The 18,722-nt window shown below is 43.7% G+C and overlaps 1 protein-coding gene across 1 annotated transcript in view; it reads left to right on the top strand.

The window, feature by feature from the left end:
* Nln (neurolysin) overlaps positions 1-6,220 on the top strand; it is a 99,447-nt gene extending 93,227 nt beyond the window's left edge. Inside the window, exon 13 of the mRNA XM_036207285.1 lies at positions 4,290-6,220. Coding sequence (XP_036063178.1) covers positions 4,290-4,424 — 135 coding nt within the window. The 3' untranslated portion in view covers positions 4,425-6,220. The remainder of the gene's footprint in view (positions 1-4,289) is intronic.
* The last annotated feature ends 12,502 nt before the right edge of the window (positions 6,221-18,722 follow it).

Genomic DNA, 18,722 nt, shown 5'->3' with positions numbered 1-18,722 from the left:
GGAATGATGTAGCCTATGACAAGAACAGCCAGTCATATTTGATTGTTGTTAGAATGGTGATATTACTGTAGACAATGTAAGAAAAAAAATTTAATTGTTAATGTTTACTTCAAATTGTTTGTTTACATCAAAATGACACAAACAAAACCAAGCTCCAAGTCCTCATTGGCAGAGTTACCAAGGAGTTCAACAGCAGTAGCCAATAGACTCTTTTCTGTTTTTCTTCCTTTTTGTTTTGTTTTGTTTTTTTGAGACAGAGTTTCTCTATGGAGCCCTGGCTGTCCTGAAACTCACTCTGTAGACCAGGTTGGCTTCTCTCTCACAGAGGTCCTCCTGCCTCTGTCTCCTGAGTGATGAATGCTGGGATTAAAGGCTTACACCACCACTGCCCAGCCACACTCTTTTCTTAAGATGTTTACAGATAAAGCAACAAGATTGCTATGTCCCTTCTTGGTGTCATGCTAGCCCATTTTCATATACTCCTAAACATCATCATGCTCCAGGACCTGGATCTATGCCTTCAGTAGCAACATAGAGTGTAACAGGAGGATTTCTCTGGTCCTGCCTCCTACCCCACCACCACCAACCCTCCCCCGGGACCTGCAGCTGCTTATAAAATAATCATTCAGAGGCTTAATATTATTTATAACTGCTTGGCCATTAACTCAGGCTTATTACTGACTAGCTCAAATTAACCCATAATTTTTATTTATGTTTAGCCACGTGGCTTGGTACCTTTTCTCAGTTCTGCCTTGTCATCTTGCTTCCTCTGTGTCTGTCGGTGACTCCTGACTCAGCCTTCCTCTTCCCAGAATTCTCCTTGTCTGCTTGCCCTGCCTATACTTCCTGTCTGACTACCAGCCAATCAGTGCTTTATCAACCAATCGGAGCAACACATATTCAGGGCATACAGAAAGATATCCCATAGCACTTCCCCTTTTAAGTCTAATCAAAAAGAAAGATTTTAAATTTAACATAGTAAATTATATATAACAAAACAGTTATCAAGCAAAAATTACAGTTATAGTATCTAGTCTATTTGTATTTGGCAAAATTAAAGAAAACATTCTATCTATCCTATATTTATGAGTCTAAAGTTTCATATCTAATTTATATTTTCATAACCAAGGAAAATTATAATACCTAATCTTCAACTATATCAAAGACCCCAGAAGGATGTAATATTACCTAAGTAAACAGTAAATGCATTGTAAGCAACTTCCAAAATTCTGGAAATGACAGAGACAGCTGACTGCCAGGACCATCACCCAACGTTCCTCTGCAATGTTGGGACATCTATCTTCAGCCTATAGGCCTAGAGTTTTTTAGTGGCTTCTCCCTGTGTCCTGCAGAATGTCTGGTAGTCTCCTCTGTGAAGCAGGAACCTGAAGGACCATCTCGACTTGTTTTGGCAAAATTCAGTGGTCATTTTCCATGGGTCCTGTATATCCAGTTGATACAACAGTTTGTCTGTCAGTCCAGGCAAGAACAGTTTCTTGCCCAAATGGCTATTTTTGCCAAGAAGAAGATAAACTCCATATGGAGTGTCTTCGATGCCCATCTTTCTCTTTAAAGTAAATTGATGCTACCAGGAGCAGACGTGTCTCACTGTCCATAAAGTCTTAAGTTCTTAAAACATTTTAAATGCCATAGGTCTTTGAAGTGTTTGAAGATTATCCACCTAATTGAAATATATCTATGTATACCTAGAAAACTTAACTAACCTGGCTATAAGTTTGATTATCATAGATGACTAATAATCTGCTTTTCTTAATTATACATTACAATTTCAAATGAGCTGCACAAACATAATACTTTATATAAGAGTAGAAATAATACATATAGTATGACAAAATTAACTTTAAATTTGTAATAAACTAAAATCTATAGCAATTTTAAACAAAGTATTGCTCTTTAAAAGTAGATTCAATAATCTACCCTTTCATCCTATCATATCTATATCAGTAGAGCTTTGGAATACCCAAAATGGAGCTGATGCAGCTGAAGAAATGATTTGAGGCTTGCTATAAATGTAAAGCAAAACAATGAAAGCCAGTGGTTTTTGATTACTTACAAGAATAACAAACTCAGTGATCTATACAAACTTTATGTGTTGAAGTGATAGCATCATGGTTACGATGGAGCTCAAGCGTCTGCCCCACTTCATCCTCCCCAATGCTGCGGAATACAGGTGCACACCACTGTGCCTTGTTTGTAGTGTTTAAGCAAATGTTTATTAACTTCATGAGGCTGGAGGTATAGCTCAGTTGGTAGAGTACTTGCCTGGCCTACACAGGGCCTGGGTCAACCCCAACACCATAGAAACCAGGAATCATGGCTCATGCCTGTAATCCAAGCACTTAGGAGGTAAAGACAGAAGGATCAGAGGGCCATCCATGGTCATCCATGGCCATCCATGGTCATCCATGGCCATCCATGGTCATCCCTGGCAGCATAGCAAGTTGAGGCAAACCTGAGACCCAAAAACACTAACTTCACATTGTAAACATTTCTATATGTTGTTGATAGAAAATTTCAGTGTAAATATGTGCTTCATAATTGTATTGGTCTTGATACCTGAGCATTTAGCAAATGCCAAGTTTAATTGCTTATCCCTAACTGGAATTCAGACTATGAAATATGAGCTTGTGTCATCCATATCCAGCTCAGTACACTGGGCTTCATGCAGCTGAGAATAGCTATGAATATAGATCCTGATAACCCAGACAGAATCATCAACTTACCTAAAATGTCTTGAGGTGCGTTTTGTTTTGTTTGTTTGTTTCCTGGTAATACCATTGCAGGGTTCTCAGGTGTCAGCTTTGTAAATGTAGCAGCCTGTCAGTGTCAAAAGATTAGACACATCAGCTAGATTAATGGTTCTCATCCTGTGGGTCACAACCCCTTTTGGGTCAAATGACCCTTTCACAGGGTCATCTAAGACCATCAGAAAACACAGAACTCAGATATTTACATTATGATTCATAACAGCAGCAAAATTACAGTTATGAAGTAGCAAAGGAAAACAAATTTTTGTTTGGTTGGTTTTTGGTTTTTCTGAGACAGTTTCTCTGTGTAGCTTTGGAGTCTGTCCTGGAACTGGAACTGTAGCCCAGGCTGGCCTCGAACTCAGAGATCCACCTGCCTCTTCCTCCCAAGTGCTGGGATTAAAGGCGTGTACCACCACTGCCCGGCCTAATGAAAATAATTGTATGGTTGGGGGTCACCACAACATGAGGGTCACAGAATTGGGAAGGTTAATAAACACTGCTAAGTGATTTGTAAGTTACAAGTGATTCCTGCTTATGCACAAAAGACAGCCTTGGTGTCTGTCTGCCTGTTTCTGTTCCATGGCTCTTGTAGACCTTCGATAGGTTTGCCTGTGTCTTGCTGAGCGCATTTCACGTGTTTTACAGAGTACGTCTCTTAGGGCCGCAACAAGTAGGGCTTCGTTTTCAGTCGAAGCTGAAACTACTTTCTCTCTGCAATTCTCTAATTCTCCCTGTACCCCAAAAAGATTATTGGTCCTGTTGACCAAATCACATAATAAGTATAAACACGAGTGGTGTCTGTTTGTTTTATATGTGCATCTGGAATTAGGACTCACCAACTGCATTACCAGGACAATGGAAGGATGTGACAGGAACCTAAAGATGCTGGTGTCTTGCTGAGTAGCAGCTATTTTCCTCTCACTTATCTGCTTGTGTGTTTCTGTAAATAAAAGCAGAGGAGCTGTGCTCTGTTCTAAAATCCAGACTTCCATCCCCAAAGACTTGTGTGACACCGGTTCTGACCCCTCAGAAATGCTTGTCACTTGAAGAAGGTGGGTTGGGTTTCTTTGTGGGGGTTTGTTGTGGGTTTTTTTTTTTTTTTTCATGACCTCTTATAGAAATACCTGACGGTAACTGCGCTCCTGCTTTGAAACCCACACAACTAGTTAGCCTCTGGAACCCTCGCTCTGCTAACCTTTCCGAACAGCGGAAATGGGCCAACAGGCATAGCCAACTGCGTTCCTTTTGGCGATTTGGTGTGCCTGCTTGCCTGTGCTGTCAGCTCACAGCGGGGAATCTATGGACACCATAGTGAACAAGTAGATCTGAGGCTGAGGCTCCAAATCCCTTCTCTACAGGAAGGAGGGATGGAGCTGCCTTGTCAGCAGAAGAGAATGTCTAGACCGAGTAAAACTGAAGCCCCTTTTTCTTCACCCTCACCCCTTCCTCCCTTATGCCTGGGGATTTGGAGGATTGCTACACCCGTGAGTTATTAGGCATGATGTTTTCTTTTATTAGGTTGGAATGAAATACAGAAACCTAATCCTGAAACCTGGGGGATCTCTGGACGGCATGGACATGCTCCAGAATTTCTTGCAACGTGAGCCAAACCAAAAAGCATTCCTAATGAGTCGAGGCCTGAATGCTTCATAGACCGGGGACCCTGGGAGCCATCCATGTCTGGAGGACAAATCAACAGCGCCGTGTGGTGCTGGCCTGGAGACTGAAGGGAGTTTTACAAATGAAAACTTAGATTTCTATTGATTTGCTTTTGTTTTTTAATTTTAAAAATTATACAGATGTAAATGGAATTATAAATACTGTGACCTAAGAAAAGACCCACTAAAAATAATTGTACTATAAAATTTCATAAAAATGGATTTGATTTCTTTTGATAAAAGTTTCATATGAATGTAATTTGATTTTTTTACTATTATAATCCAGATAATATAATGTAAGAGGGCTAAGAATTTTTTAATTGAATCACAAACATGATATAATTTGATCCTTCTTATATCTTGGAAGTTTTATACTTGAGATTTCTGGATTGGTAAATGAATCATCATATTCTGTCTGGTAAATATTTTCTCAGAGCCCGGCGTCACCTTTGACCCTCTGCCTCACAGCTGAGTGTTACCTGGCCTTTGACTACATGTCTCAAGGCCAGCAGAATATGCCTTTGTACAGTGGGCTTTGTGATTCTCGGCTTTCTATCACAAAAACTATGTTTCTCCACTTAGATTTGGGGTTTTTTTTCTTTCTAAAGTTCAATTAGATACTGTTTTTTAATTTAGTTTTAACCAGCCTAATGTGTGTTACAAGTTCTGTGTCCTGCTCTAGGAGCCCAGTTAAGCCCAGTTCCACTTCCTCATGAAAGATGTCAGCGTTCAGTCGCAAGTAGGGGGAGACACTCCGGACGTGTTTTAGTTTTGTTATGTGTTTGCTTCTTTTTACTTTGCTTTTCTTTTGTTTGTTTGAGATAACATCTCGCCGTGGAGCCAGAGTAGCCTGGAACTCATGATAATTCCCCTGCCTCAAGCCCCCACATTCAGCTCAGCTCTCATGTTTCTGACAATGGATTGTGACTCTGCCTCCCTTACCCAACACCTTCCTGGAAGCAGTAGGTAGACTTGTCAGAGCGCGGTCAAGTGCTGAGCGGGAGCTAAGAGTTGTCACAACTCCAGAAGTGGAGGGTTGGAATGGCACACTTGAGAACAATTGCTCCCTGGTGTTAATGTGGGCAGGTAGCTGAGGGGAACGGCTCTTGAGTAGCCTGCTTCGTAAGGTGGACCTCCAGATCTCTAACTCTTTTTACTGGGGCCTACATTTCCAATTCAGTAGCAGACTAGTAAGCTCATACCATTTATTTTAGTTCCCAGAGTCTACTCCAAAAGGAAACCAAGTAGGATACTGAGAAGGAAATGTAAATGAACTGTGAATGCACCCTGCAGGGTCTTCTGAGTAGTCTTCTTAACACAGACATGAGGAATGACTGCCAGCTGCAGACAAAACTAGAACCCTTCTGTTTTCTAGACCAGGTGGACTCTGTGTTAAATAGAATATTATGTTGTGTAATAAAGTTATACACAGCAGGGCGTGCCAGGGACTCACACACAGAAAGAATGCCCTGTTTCTGTGGTTTGATTTGGGGTTTGTGCTGGGCGTCCAACCTCTGGCTTCTTCACCCTTTCCAGGCAAGTGCTCTGCTCTCTGCAGCTGTTTTCATGGTGATCTTAGAAATCTCTGGAAGCTTCTCATATCTTTGCCCACCCCCATCCCTATTCCCAACTTATGTTTTCCACTTTCAGAAAAAAGAAAAAGAAATCTCTCTTCAGCTTTTTCTATTATTGCCCAGTGTGTCTCCTTCAGAATAACTTTATTGTAAATCTTATTTCACTTGGAAAAGCTAACAGTGTGTAAAAGACTGCACACAATAAAGTTACATCATTGTCCACAAGAACAAGCTCGCATTTCTTTTGTGTTTTAATGTTAAAACTTGTGTTTATAAGAGAGAAAAGAGTGTCTCAGCCACCCAACACAGCCAGTGTTGTGCTCACAGGCAGATGCCACCATACTCCACTCTAGATTTTATTTGGTTGGATTTTCCTCATAAACACAGGTTCAGCACACCTGTTCAGCCATGTTCTTCCTGTGTTCTCTATCCAATGCCTTTACCTCCTGCTATTTCCTGCTACCCAGAGACCGGCCGAAATCTCCTCCCATGATACAATGTCTGCAGCAGACATTGCCCCAAGTTCAGTGACAACCTGTCTCAAAATAAGCAGAGAGGCCTTAGAGGAAGATGCCCACTATTGATCTCTGGCCTCTACACGCATGCTGGCACACACAAATGTGCACGAATGTGTACACAGTGCATGTGCCCTGCACCAACAGGAAAAGCATGCTATGGCTGTCCTCATACTGCCAGCAGACCACGTACAGTTGAAGTGTTAAATGAGGTTAACACTCATCTGAGGTTAGCCTGTACTTAATGGAGCTTCTCTTCCATGGAAACTGATTCAAGAACCCCTCGTAGATTGAGGGGTGCCTCTCGGTGTATCTGCAAAGGAATTTCCAGGGAGGGTTAAGAGCGGGAAGGCCTGTCTTCAGCAGCCTTGGAGCCCACATGTGATCAAATAGAAGAAAACCCAAAGAGTAAGTCTCTGCTTCTTGGTGTCCAGGTGTGAGCTCCACCCCACCACACCCACCCTTCACAACAGGTTGGGACTTCTGAAATCATTGATGCTAATGTGTCTACAACTTATCTCTTTTTGTGAACTCAAAATTCTTATAAGCACCAGGGAGTTAACTTTCATCCACCTCTTACAGGTCAAATGGACTCCAGATACGTACTGTCAATCAATAGCCTAAATTTGCCTACTTACTGCCTGTTCCTTTGGAAGGGATCTCCCCACCCCCACCCCCCCCCCCTTTGCCTGGTCTTGGAATTCCCCTCTCTCAGTTACCAGGACCTAAGGAAATAATTTACCCCCCTAAACTCTTTATCTTCTGCCAGTATCCATCCAGGTCCAGGTATCCCCCTCAAAATCTCTGCCCTGGACAGCTTCGAAATGTCTACCTCCAGGTGATCCAGCCTCACAGACTGCTTCAACTAGGCCTGCACGTTCCTAGTGCTGGACCGTCCCACAGAGCCCGACAGCCAGTGAAACAGAAGCCTGAGAGGTCAGAGGAATAGGAAAAGCCGCCACGCCAACCTCACCTTACTGACACCTCTGTCTCCAAAGAGACCTACTTCCTGTCTACCCACCTTTCTGTCCTGCCATCTCACTTCCTCTCTCCACCCAGCTACATCACTTCCTCTTCCTGCCCAGCTCTGTCACTTCCTGTCTGTCTGTACAGGCCTCCAGACCTTTATGGTTAACTAGTTTAAGGCGTGCACCACCACACCTGGCTCTGTACCCAGTGTGGCCTTGAACTCACCGAGCTCCAGATGGACCTCTGCCTCCCGAGTGATAGGATTAAAGGTGTGTGCTACCACTGCCTGACCTCTGTCTTTACTATAGTGTCTGGCTTTTTCCTCTGATCCTCAGTTTAACTTTACTCGGGTGCACAATATATTGGGGACACAATACATCAGCACAAGTTCCTGCTCCTGTGGCAGCGGCCTGTATGCCATCACCTGCCACCAAGTGCCTTTCTACTGTCAACTGTGTGATATCTGCACCCTTTAAAAGTGCCTGTCAGGGGTTGGGGATTTAGCTCAGTGGTAGAGCGCTTGCCTAGCAAGAGCAAGGCCCTGGGTTCGACCCTCAGCTCAAAAAAAAAAAAAGTGCCTGTCAATCACAATACCTTCTCTTGATCCTCTTGCTTTCCTGTCTGACTGTCTGTCTGCCTCTCTCATGCCCCCTCTCCTAGATGGCTTTTCACTCTTCCCCCTCCCCCCTCCCACAATAAACCTCTTGCACTAGCTCTGTTGCTGGGGTGGGGGTGTCCTCTTAGGGGCATGCTTTGGCAGGGCCCACTGCAGATACCCGCACACAACCCACTTTCTATCCTTTCAATTGCCCCCTCCCCAATTCATAGCCCCTTTAACTTTCCTGCCTCCTGAGTGCTGGGATTAAAGGCATTAACCACCACCACCCAGCTTTTTTTTTTTTTTTAATGCGTATGTATGTGTGGTTGTGAGTTCATGTCCCTCAAATGCCTGCAGAATCCTGAGGAGAAGATGAAGGCATCAGATTCCCCAGAACTGGAATTACAGACCATTGTGAGCTGCCATGTGGGTACTAGGAATTGAACCTGGGTCCTCTGGAAAAACAGCCAGTGCTCATAACCCCTAAGTTATCTCTCCAGACCGAGAAACACAGCTTTTGTAAAAGAAAAAGAATTTAAAATCTGTAAAGTAAAACAACAGGGATTGGGGGGGGGGGGGGCTTGCTGGGAAGAAGGACTTCCGCCAGAATGGGAGCGGATAAAGAAAGTGATGGAATACTAGAAGTACTCGTGGTGGTTTGAATAAGAATGGCCCCCAAAGGCTCCTAGATCTGAAGGCTTAGTCATCAGGGAGGCCTCTACGAGGGAAAGGCTAGGAGCCAGGGCCTTGTTGCAGAGATGTGTTAGTAGGAGTGGACTTGGAGGTTTCAGAAGCCCATGCCAGGCCCAGTTTTCTCTTTCCCTGTTGCCTGGGGGTCAGGATGTAGAACTCTCAACTACTTCTCCAGCACCATGTCTGCCTGTGTGCCTGCCATGATGATAATGGACTAACTAAGCCTCTAAAACTGTAAGCCAGCCCCAGTTAAGTGCTTCCCATTATAAGAGTCGCCGTGGTCCTGGTGTCTCTTCACAGCAGCAGAACTGTGACAAGACAATATGCATGTATGAAGCTGTCAAAAGCAACGCAGTTTTAAAATGACTCCGGAGGTTTCCTCTCTTTGACCATGTATTCTAAAGCTAGGGTTTTTGTTTGTTGTTGTTGTTTGTTTGTTTTTCCCGTGTTGGGAATCAAACCTAGAGCTTCATATCTTAGTTACGGTTATTGTTGCTGTAATGAAACACCATGACCAAAAGCAGCTTGGGGAGGGAATGGTTTATTTGGCTTACACTTCCACATCACTGCTCATCATCTAATGGAGTCAGGACAGGAACTCAAGCAGGGTAGGAGCTGATGCAGAGGCCATGGAGGAGTGTTCATTGTTGGTTTGCTCTGCATGGCTTGCTCAGCCTGCTTTCTTATGGAACCAAGGTCCACCAGTCCAGGGATGGCACCACCCACAATGGGCTGGACCTTCCCCCGTCTATCACTAATTAAGAAAATGCTCAGGGGCGTTGGTGGCACACACCTTTAATCCCAGCACTTGGGAGGCAGAGGCAGGAGGATCTCTTTGAGTTCGAGGCCAGCCTGGGCTACAGAGCGAGATCCAGGAAAGGCACAAAGCTACACAGAGAAACCCTGTCTCAAAAAGCAAACAAAAAAAAAAAAGAAGAAGAAGAAAAAAGAAAATGCCCTATAGGCTTGCCTGCATTCTGCTGTTATGGAGGCATTTTATCGATTGAGGTTCCCATGTTTCAAAAGACTCTAACCTGTGTCCAGTTGACATAAAACTAACTAGCACTCTTCAGGTATGCAAGACCAACAAGTTCTCTATCACAGAGCTGTTTCTCCAATCCCTAAACCTCATAATTTCTTAATCATGATTGCCCTGAAATTATCAATTTTTACATGCATGGGAGGGTCTTTATCTTTAATCAGAAAAAAAAAATAAAAATAAAACCAATATTTTAGACAATTTGCTCTGAACATCTGCTTTTTTAATCCAAAGACTCTAAATTATCTAATACACACTGGTTCTAGAACTGAGGATGAAAAATTAAGATGACAAATCCTCACACTGTGGTAGAGAAGGCAAATAAGTTCAAAATGCATTCAAATAAATTATGTATATACAAAGGTATGTATTAAATGTCTTTCTCTTTTTTTTTTTTTCACTCAACCCTAGTTTATTCCACAACTGTATCACTGAGCTATAGAATTTTAAGTGGTTACCATGACATCTGCCATTACAGGCTTTTCTAACAAAATGATTGCTCCTCCCCCCACACACACTTCCTGTAAACATATACCCTTTTCCATGGTTCAGTAGAAAGACTAAAGAGTGTTCTGCCTTGCTGGTTAGACTGTACAAAAGGTTCACAAATGCTCGTTGAAAACGTTTTGTGATCAAAGTGTTACTATAAATCAGTAACCATCAGAGAAATGATGTGGGGTCTTCCCTGACCTAAATATTATATACCCCAAGACACTGAGGCATCCAATGAAGCCAGAAAGGAGGTATTTAAATGAGCTGTTTTTAGAGATGGTTCAGTGTTAGTCATGATTCCTTATTCCTTCCTCCCATCAGTGTGAGTAATTTCCATTGTTGCTAAGAGCCAAAGGAAAAGCACTCCAATGCTTCAGTTCCTCAATGCCTAGGATCTGCAACTTCCTTTGCATGAATAGAACCTTATTAAGCAGGTCAGTGACCAATTACAGAAGCTTAACAGTTTCATAGTTCATGGCAAGGATGAAGACGAGACCTTAAATGCATAACCCCTTCTGTTTCTTTGAACCATAAGCTTCCTGGAATTCCTTGGTTCTGTCTATCAGAGCTATTAATTTATTTTCTTTAAGTATTAAGTTAAACTTTTGGGAGAGAGATTACATACATCACAACTGAAACCATTTTAAAGGGGTGATGTGGAGAGTAAGTTTCTCTCCTACCTTCCTTCCTGGTCTCTTACTTGTCTAGTTCTCCCCCAAGATGGCTCTATCGACAGGACTCTTTACATCCTTCTAGAGATGCTTTACACAGAGACAGTATGCTCTGACCCCACTCTCCAACGCAGCATCTTCTCCACACCATTCTTTAGTGGTACACAGTATTTGGAGTTCTGCTTTTTAACCAATGGTTGCCCAGCATCCCGTATGTAAGTGTGGCAATGTAGTCATCCCTCTACTGATGAATATGATGCTTATTTACATTGTCTCCACTCTGTTGTTTATTTTCCTTTCAGTGTTGAGGGTTGACTCTAGGACCTCTCACATGGTATTTCCCACTGAGCTATTCCTCGACTGACCTTCTTTCCAGTCTTTGGACATTTTAGACAACATTGCCAAGATTATTATCAGAGATATGTTGTTTTTCCACATCTGCCAGTTTTTCCACTAAATAAATTCTAAAGAACACAATTAGTTCCTGTCTCTAAGGTAGATGTACTTCAGATATTGGCAGATATTGTCCAATAGAAGCCATATGTCTTGGTAGTACTTCTTACAGTCGTTTGACACTGAGAAAGTAAAAATAAAAGAGGAAAAGTGATGGCTAGCAAATAAAGGCCGAGTCCAGCACTATATCCTTTACATTGCTTTCCTCTTCTGCTGGGTGACAAGAAAAGATCACTTCTTTCAGAGCATAGTAGGAGTAGTTGCAGGCAGGAATGTTCTCTGTGTTAATGATCGGGTAGGTCCAAGAAGGAATGTCAGACTCCATCCTAGAACAAAGACCACATCAGTGGCTTTGTGTCCAGGGCAAAGTGGAGAAAAGCAAAAGATGCATTTTGTCACCCTCGTCCCCAGTCAGACGTCCTTTTGTGGCCTTAAACATTTGTGTGACTGACAAGTGGGACTTGTGTTGGAACACACAATGCCATCACTGTTCTAGGCGTGCACGTGGCCCACTCAGCCTTAGCTTCAATTATAAAATCTTCAGCCAGGCGCTGTTTGCTTCTGTTTTGTTCAGAGGCATCCCAGTGAGCCAGTGAATTTCCAGCTGGGATCAGGTGGCATGAGAGAAGAATTCATCACAGCTTTACCTACCACCTCTTTGGTAGAGTCCTATCACCCCTCTAGAGGTGGTGGGATCTGGGAGAATGGAGCCTAAAAATGAGGCAAACTAAAGTCGTATGCAATAGCCAACTTCATTTAGATCCTCAAACAATTTATACTCTGAGGGTTAAGAACTACTTAAGTAAAGTGTATGGTCACGAGGACAAGCTGCACATGGCCAAACCATGTTTTTCCGTAGAGTCATATAAACAAATAACAATAGCTGGTTGTAATGAAGTCAACTCATCCGATCTGCTGCACCTGGGAGGAGCATGAAAACATATTCCAGGACCATTTCTGTGTTCTGAGGAAACTGAGGTCAGGTCCCAAGACTTTTCTTCCCCTGGAGCTTTCTCACAGACACTCAGAACGTTCCCCACACGATTCCATTCTTGGACCATGTTCCAACAGAGCCTGTGATCAGTGATATTTTTCTGAGATCATTTGAGGTGACCTACTTTGCTTTGTCTTTTCTCTAAACCCATCTTAGTTTGGGGAGAACAGGAGCACCCTGGTAGTGTCTTTCCATAATGGAAGTTCCATGTTCACAGAGCTCCTTCTCAATGTCTGCTTCTTACCATCATATCACCAATTCTTTAGTACATAAGCTACAGCCTCTGGTCTAAGCAGCCACAGCGCCTCTTCCTCCCCTAACTCTCCTTCCTGTCTCCCCAAAGTCCCACATACACAAATGGAAGGTTTCGGATAATCTGCATGGATACAGCAGAAGTCTGGGGGCAGAAAATGTTATTGAAAGCCCTGCATAGCACATCTAGATGTTTTTTAATTGGGGAATGGGAAGGGAACAGGGCTTTTTTTTTTTTTTTTTACACAACACTCCAGTTCTAAATAGCCATCAGTGAGTGTACTAATGTCTACAGGCAAAAGAGAGGCTTGGCAGAATCAAGGTAAATGTAAAAGGAAACTCCTTCCCAACATGTTTGTGCTGGGGCTAGGGGTGTGGCTCAGTGGTAGAGCACTTGCCTGGGCCCTGGGGGTGAAAACAATTGTGCAGAATGGGAAAGAACCTTTGTAGCCTTTCACAACTCATCCATTAATTTTGTTTTGTTTGGTTTTTGTTTACATGTGGCACTGGGCCTTCCTTGCTTGTGCTAAACAAGGCTTTTACTGCTGAGCTACATCTCCTGTTTATATTTTGAGAGAGTTTTACTTTGTAGCCCAGGCTGGCATAGAACTCTTGACGTTCCTGTTTCAGCCTCCTAAGTGCTGTGGTTATAGACATACACCACCATCCTGTTCTCATCAGCCTATCCTTTTGTTCTGCTCTGAAATTCACATGTTCATTTGAGGGTGTGCATTGGTGTGTTTGAACATATATGTGCCACAGTGCATGTGGAGAGGTCAGAGGACATTTGTGGAAGTCTGTTCTTGCCTTCTATCATGTGGGTTCTGGCGCTCTGAACTCAGGTCATCAGCCTTGAATGAGTGCCTCTTCTCAGTGAGTCATCACTATAGCCCTCAACTACAGCCCTCCACTGCTCTGTCAAGTTTTATTGAAAGCAGATGCACACATGCATGCACTCACAGAGTAAAGCAAGCAGAGATACACTCCCCAGGTGGGAAGGGGATCTGGAACCTGAAACCCCTCAGCTAGTTTTAAGTAAAATAAGAATTTGTTCTCGAAAAGCCAAGCTGCTCCCTCCATGCAGCTACTGAAGTTCGAGTTAAGACATGGTTTGGGGAGTACAGGGAAGGGACTATGGTCATGTGGGGTGAAAGAGGACCAGGGTCTCACCGAATGGGGACCAGAGCCGTGTGGAACCAGGTGTTTCCCCATGCTGCTCCTTGGCTTCCTCATCTATAATTTGATCTCCCATGATCCTTAGTGTCTGCCTCTTTGAACTTTCCTGGACAGTGACTATGGCTTCTTCAAAGCAAGAAAAAATGCCTCTGATGGTGTCTTGGGAAATTGTGCCATTTGCTGTAAGACTAAGCGTGAAATTGTCATATCGATGGGACTTGGCTATGGGCTTGCATTCACTCAGCAGAGCATCAAGGTGTAACAGGTTGTTGCCTTGAACTCAGAGAGATGCACCTGTTTTTGCCTCTTAAATGCTAGGTTTAAAGGCATGTGCCTCCATGCCCAGCAAAAAGGGTCATTTTTGAGCCATCAAATACATTTAAAAAAAAATTGGTTTTGGGAAGCCAGGAGAACCATCTTGTTTTGTAAGTGTACTGTTAAAGCTGAAGACATGGTGAGTTCCATCTACCTCACAGGTTCCTCAGTGCCCTGTCGGAATTCAGCCGAGGCACATTAGAACTGCAGCATGCTGTTTCTCTGGTGCCAGTGGATGGACAAACTGTCAGCATGTCGGCTGCGTTCCACTAGGATAATAGAAATGAAGCCGTGACGCTAAGAGGAGTCTGACACTACTAAACACACTGATTCTCCCAGGTTAGGGTCACTGGCCTGGCAGCTGCAGTTCCGAGGAGCCACATAAGGAAGCTGAGGTTTTCTGGAATTTGAAGGGGCAGTGACAGTGGCTGGTGTGGGGGCTGCAGGGTGAGCACTTGAAGGTGCATGGCTGTGAACTGGGGCAACTGCAGGAATCCAAGCAGAGCACTGATGACCAGAAGACAGGACCCTGCCAACCTGTCCACCTACGTGAGATCCAGGCTAGCCAAGGCTACCGTGAGACCGTGTTTTGGAGAAGAAGAAAAGGAAGAGGAAGAGGAGGTGGAGGAAGAAAGAATCTTGGCCCAAAGTAAGGGAAGTTTTAATTTTCTTTCATCTCTCTCTCTCTCTCTCTCTCTCTCTCTCTCTCTCTCTCTCTCTCTTTTCTTTCTTTTTTTTTTTTTCTTTATAGTCCTGGCTGTCCTAGAACTCACTCTGTAGCCCAGGCTGTCCTCGAATTTAGAGATCCACCTGCCTCTGCGTCCTGAGTGCTGGAATTAAAGGCCTGCACCACCACCACCACCCAACTAGAAGTTTTAACTATCAAAAGTGCTGTAAGAAGATGTCTGCTTCTAAAGAATTGTCAGAACTTCTTACCCATATGTAATCAAAGGGATGAGTAAAAAGAAAGCTCATGGGCTAGGCCTGGTGGCATGTGCCTATACTCTGGGTATTTGGGTAGCAGAAGGTGGTTGTCAATTTCCAGGCCAGCCTAAACTACATAGTGAGATCCTATCTAAAACAAAACAGCCCGGGGAAGAGAGAGAGAGATCTCATGAGACTCTCATTATGTCTGTGTAGGAAAGCATATGTAATCATATTTCCATGTAGCATTACCAAAATTGACCCTAGCAGAAGGAGATGGAACTGTTCAGCACACTTGAAAGCAGTTTGTAATATTTCCAAACAGGCTGGTTAACTGATGGCTTGAGCCTCTAACAGTTACAGTCAGCACGAAGAAGTCTCCCCAAGCAGAGGTCTCTGTCTTTGACCTTGGAAGTGATTGCATCTATCATGGTTCTTGTCTTGAATAGTTCTGTGTGATTCCAAAGCTCACCCTCTACCTCTGCCCTCTGTGGTGGTGTCTTATTTCTGCCACATAAAGCAGAGAAAATACGTTGTTACATTGAGGATTTCTGTTGATGCCAAGACACTGGAAAGGTAAGTATGGGAACTGAAATGTTCCTTCTGTCCCATCTGGATTTGAATCTCAGCCTCTCAGTCTCTAACTCTCTTCCACTCTCCCCCTCCCTTTCCCCCTTCCCTCCCCCTCTCCCTCTCCCTCATCATAGGATTAAATATTACCCTTGTCCTCATCCTCAACCACACATGGAAATATGGTCTCATGTTTGCTAATTATCTTTCCATTCCCTCGGTCATCAGGGTGTAAATTCTGATTTAGTGGCACAGCTTCTTCCCCCAAATGGAGACTCTGGGGAACTTGCTGTAAGCGTATCCAAGTGCTGGTGAATCTCAGAGGTAGACACTATATAAAAATAGAGAGGTGTTTTGAGATGCAAAAGTGGCGTCATTCGGTATTGTCATCTCTCTATTCCAGGAGCGAGTTCACTGAGTCCACGGGACAGGCTGCCAAATGCTAATTAACTAACTGGTTGTCTTTGCTAGTCTTTTAACTCTTCTGCTCTTGGGGTCTCTCCAGCGAGAGAGAGAATCCATTCTTCATACAAAATGCAAAAGTTCTGATCACTTTAGATGATTCCCAAGTGAGTAAGAAACAATAAGGTAATGTTTGCTTGTCTCTCTGCAATTGAGAAAGAACACTGGTATCTATGTATTTGTCTTTATTTCCTCTTGTTTGTAACATATGATCACGTGTATTTCAAAGGACAAAATAGGTTAACTTAAGGTAAGTCACAATGAAAAGGTACATAATCTCTACTATAATCCTCCACAATAGAGAAAAGAAAGATACTTGCCGGTATACTGTAATGAAATATGTTCAAGAGATGAGAGTTTCAGATACACAGAGAGGAGAGAAAATAAATTGATGTCCTTCTGAACCAACAAGGTTGCCTATCTGTTAACATGAAAGATAAATACACTCAATAATTCCACTCCATGGCAGTAACCACCAGACCAGTGTCAGCACCTTCTTAGGGAAATACCTGCTAATGTTTATAGTGGCTGTCTGTGAAACAGCAGAGAATTACTGGGTTTATCACAAAGGGTTATATGCACATAGGATGAGTAGACTAAAGCTGCATATTAATATACAAAACCAGATATAACTAAGAACCAACAATGGCCAGAAAGTGCCACTGCAGAAGCAAGTTTGTACATTACCCCTTATCCAAAGTTAAATGCATGTGTATGTTCCAAACAGTGCCGTGCATCTTTTCTGGGTCTGCACGTAGCAGTATAAAAATATCGACATGAAAACAGACCCTGAATTCAACAGCGTGTGGTTTCCTTGGGTGAAGAAAAAAGGAAACAGAATCCAAGAACGATATGCAGAAAGCCACAACCATAGCTACAGTTTTTTGTTTTGTGTGTGTGTGTGTGTGTGTGTGTGTGTGTGTGTGTGTGTGTGTGTTTCTTTACAAACCTGGTACATGGCCCACAAGCTAGATCAGCTGGGAAAGCGCTTGCAGTGTAATCCTGGTGGCCTGAGTTTGATCCCCGCCAACCCATGGTGGAAGAAGAGAACCAATTTCTGAAAGCTGCCCTCTGACTTCTACATGGCACTGTGGCGTGAGCGGGCACACACGTGACGACGACGACGATGATGATGATGATGATGATGATGATGATGATGATGATGATGATGGTGATGATGATGATGATGATGGTGATGATGATGATGATGATGATGATGATGATGATGATGGTGATGATGATGATGATGGTGATGATGATGATGATGATGATGGTGATGATGATGATGATGATGATGGTGATGATGATGATGATGATGATGGTGGTGATGGTGATGGTGATGATGATGGTGATGATGATGATGTGTGATGATGATGATGATGATGGTGATGGTGATGATGGTGATGATGATGATGATGGTGATGATGATGATGATGATGGTGATGATGATGATGATGATGATGATGGTGATGATGATGATGATGATGATGGTGATGGTGATGATCATAATGATGATGATGATGATGGTGATGATGATGATGATGGTGATGATGATGATGATGGTGATGATGATGGTGATGATCATGATGATGATGATGATGATGGTGATGATGATGATGATGATGATGGTGATGATGATGATGATGGTGATGATGATGATGATGATGGTGATGGTGATGATGATGGTGATGATGATGATGATGATGGTGATGATGATGATGATGATGGTGATGATGGTGATGATGATGATGATGGTGATGGTGATGATGATGATGATGATGATGATGGTGATGATGATGGTGATGGTGATGATCATAATGATGATGATGATGATGGTGATGATGATGATGGTGATGATGATGATGGTGATGATGATGGTGATAACCATTGTAACAATAAATAAATTAAAGCAATACAAATACAGAATAGTGTTAAAGGTGTTGTTTGAACTTTGTAGCTGGCCTTGCCCCTCAGGGAAAAGCTGCCTTCTCCCCTTTCTCTCCACCCCCCCCACCTCATCCCTCACCACAGGGGTGTACCTCACCTGAGCAGCACCAGAGAGCTGACTCTGAGGGTGTGAGAAGAGGGGAGGGGTGCCACCCCACCTCCCCGGTCTGCCATGTGATGGTATGGGTAAGAGAAAGATGCCCTTCTCTCTCACCCATTACCACCTGTGGCAGGTGAAAGCTGACACTAGGGACGCCAAAGAGGGAGAGCTAGCCCTGGCCCTCACTGGCTGCAGCACATGAGAGAGCAGGGCTGCACACTAGAGCTGACCCTGTCGACAGGGATGCAGGTGAGCCAGCCCTGAAGGTGTGAGAGCAACGGAGTTGACCTCACCGCCCCCTCATCCGCCATGCTGTGGCATGGGTGAGGGAAAGATGCCCTACCCGTAGCTCTGCCCCTTGCTACCTTCCGCAGGCGAGAGAGCTGTCCCCAAAGTCACAGGAGTGAAAAAACTAGCCCTGCCCCTCACCAGCCGCAGCACACAGGAGAGTGGGCCCTGCACCCCGCCTGGGCAGCACACCAGAGCTGACCCTGTTGGTGGTGATACACATGAGCTAGCCCTGAAGGCACCAGAGCAGAAGAGCTGACA

The sequence above is a fragment of the Onychomys torridus genome, chromosome 15 (assembly GCF_903995425.1).
Source record: "Onychomys torridus chromosome 15, mOncTor1.1, whole genome shotgun sequence".
NCBI classification, from domain to species: domain Eukaryota; kingdom Metazoa; phylum Chordata; class Mammalia; order Rodentia; family Cricetidae; genus Onychomys; species Onychomys torridus.
Note: the sequence above shows the minus strand (reverse complement) of the source record. Positions and strands in the feature narration are given on the sequence as shown.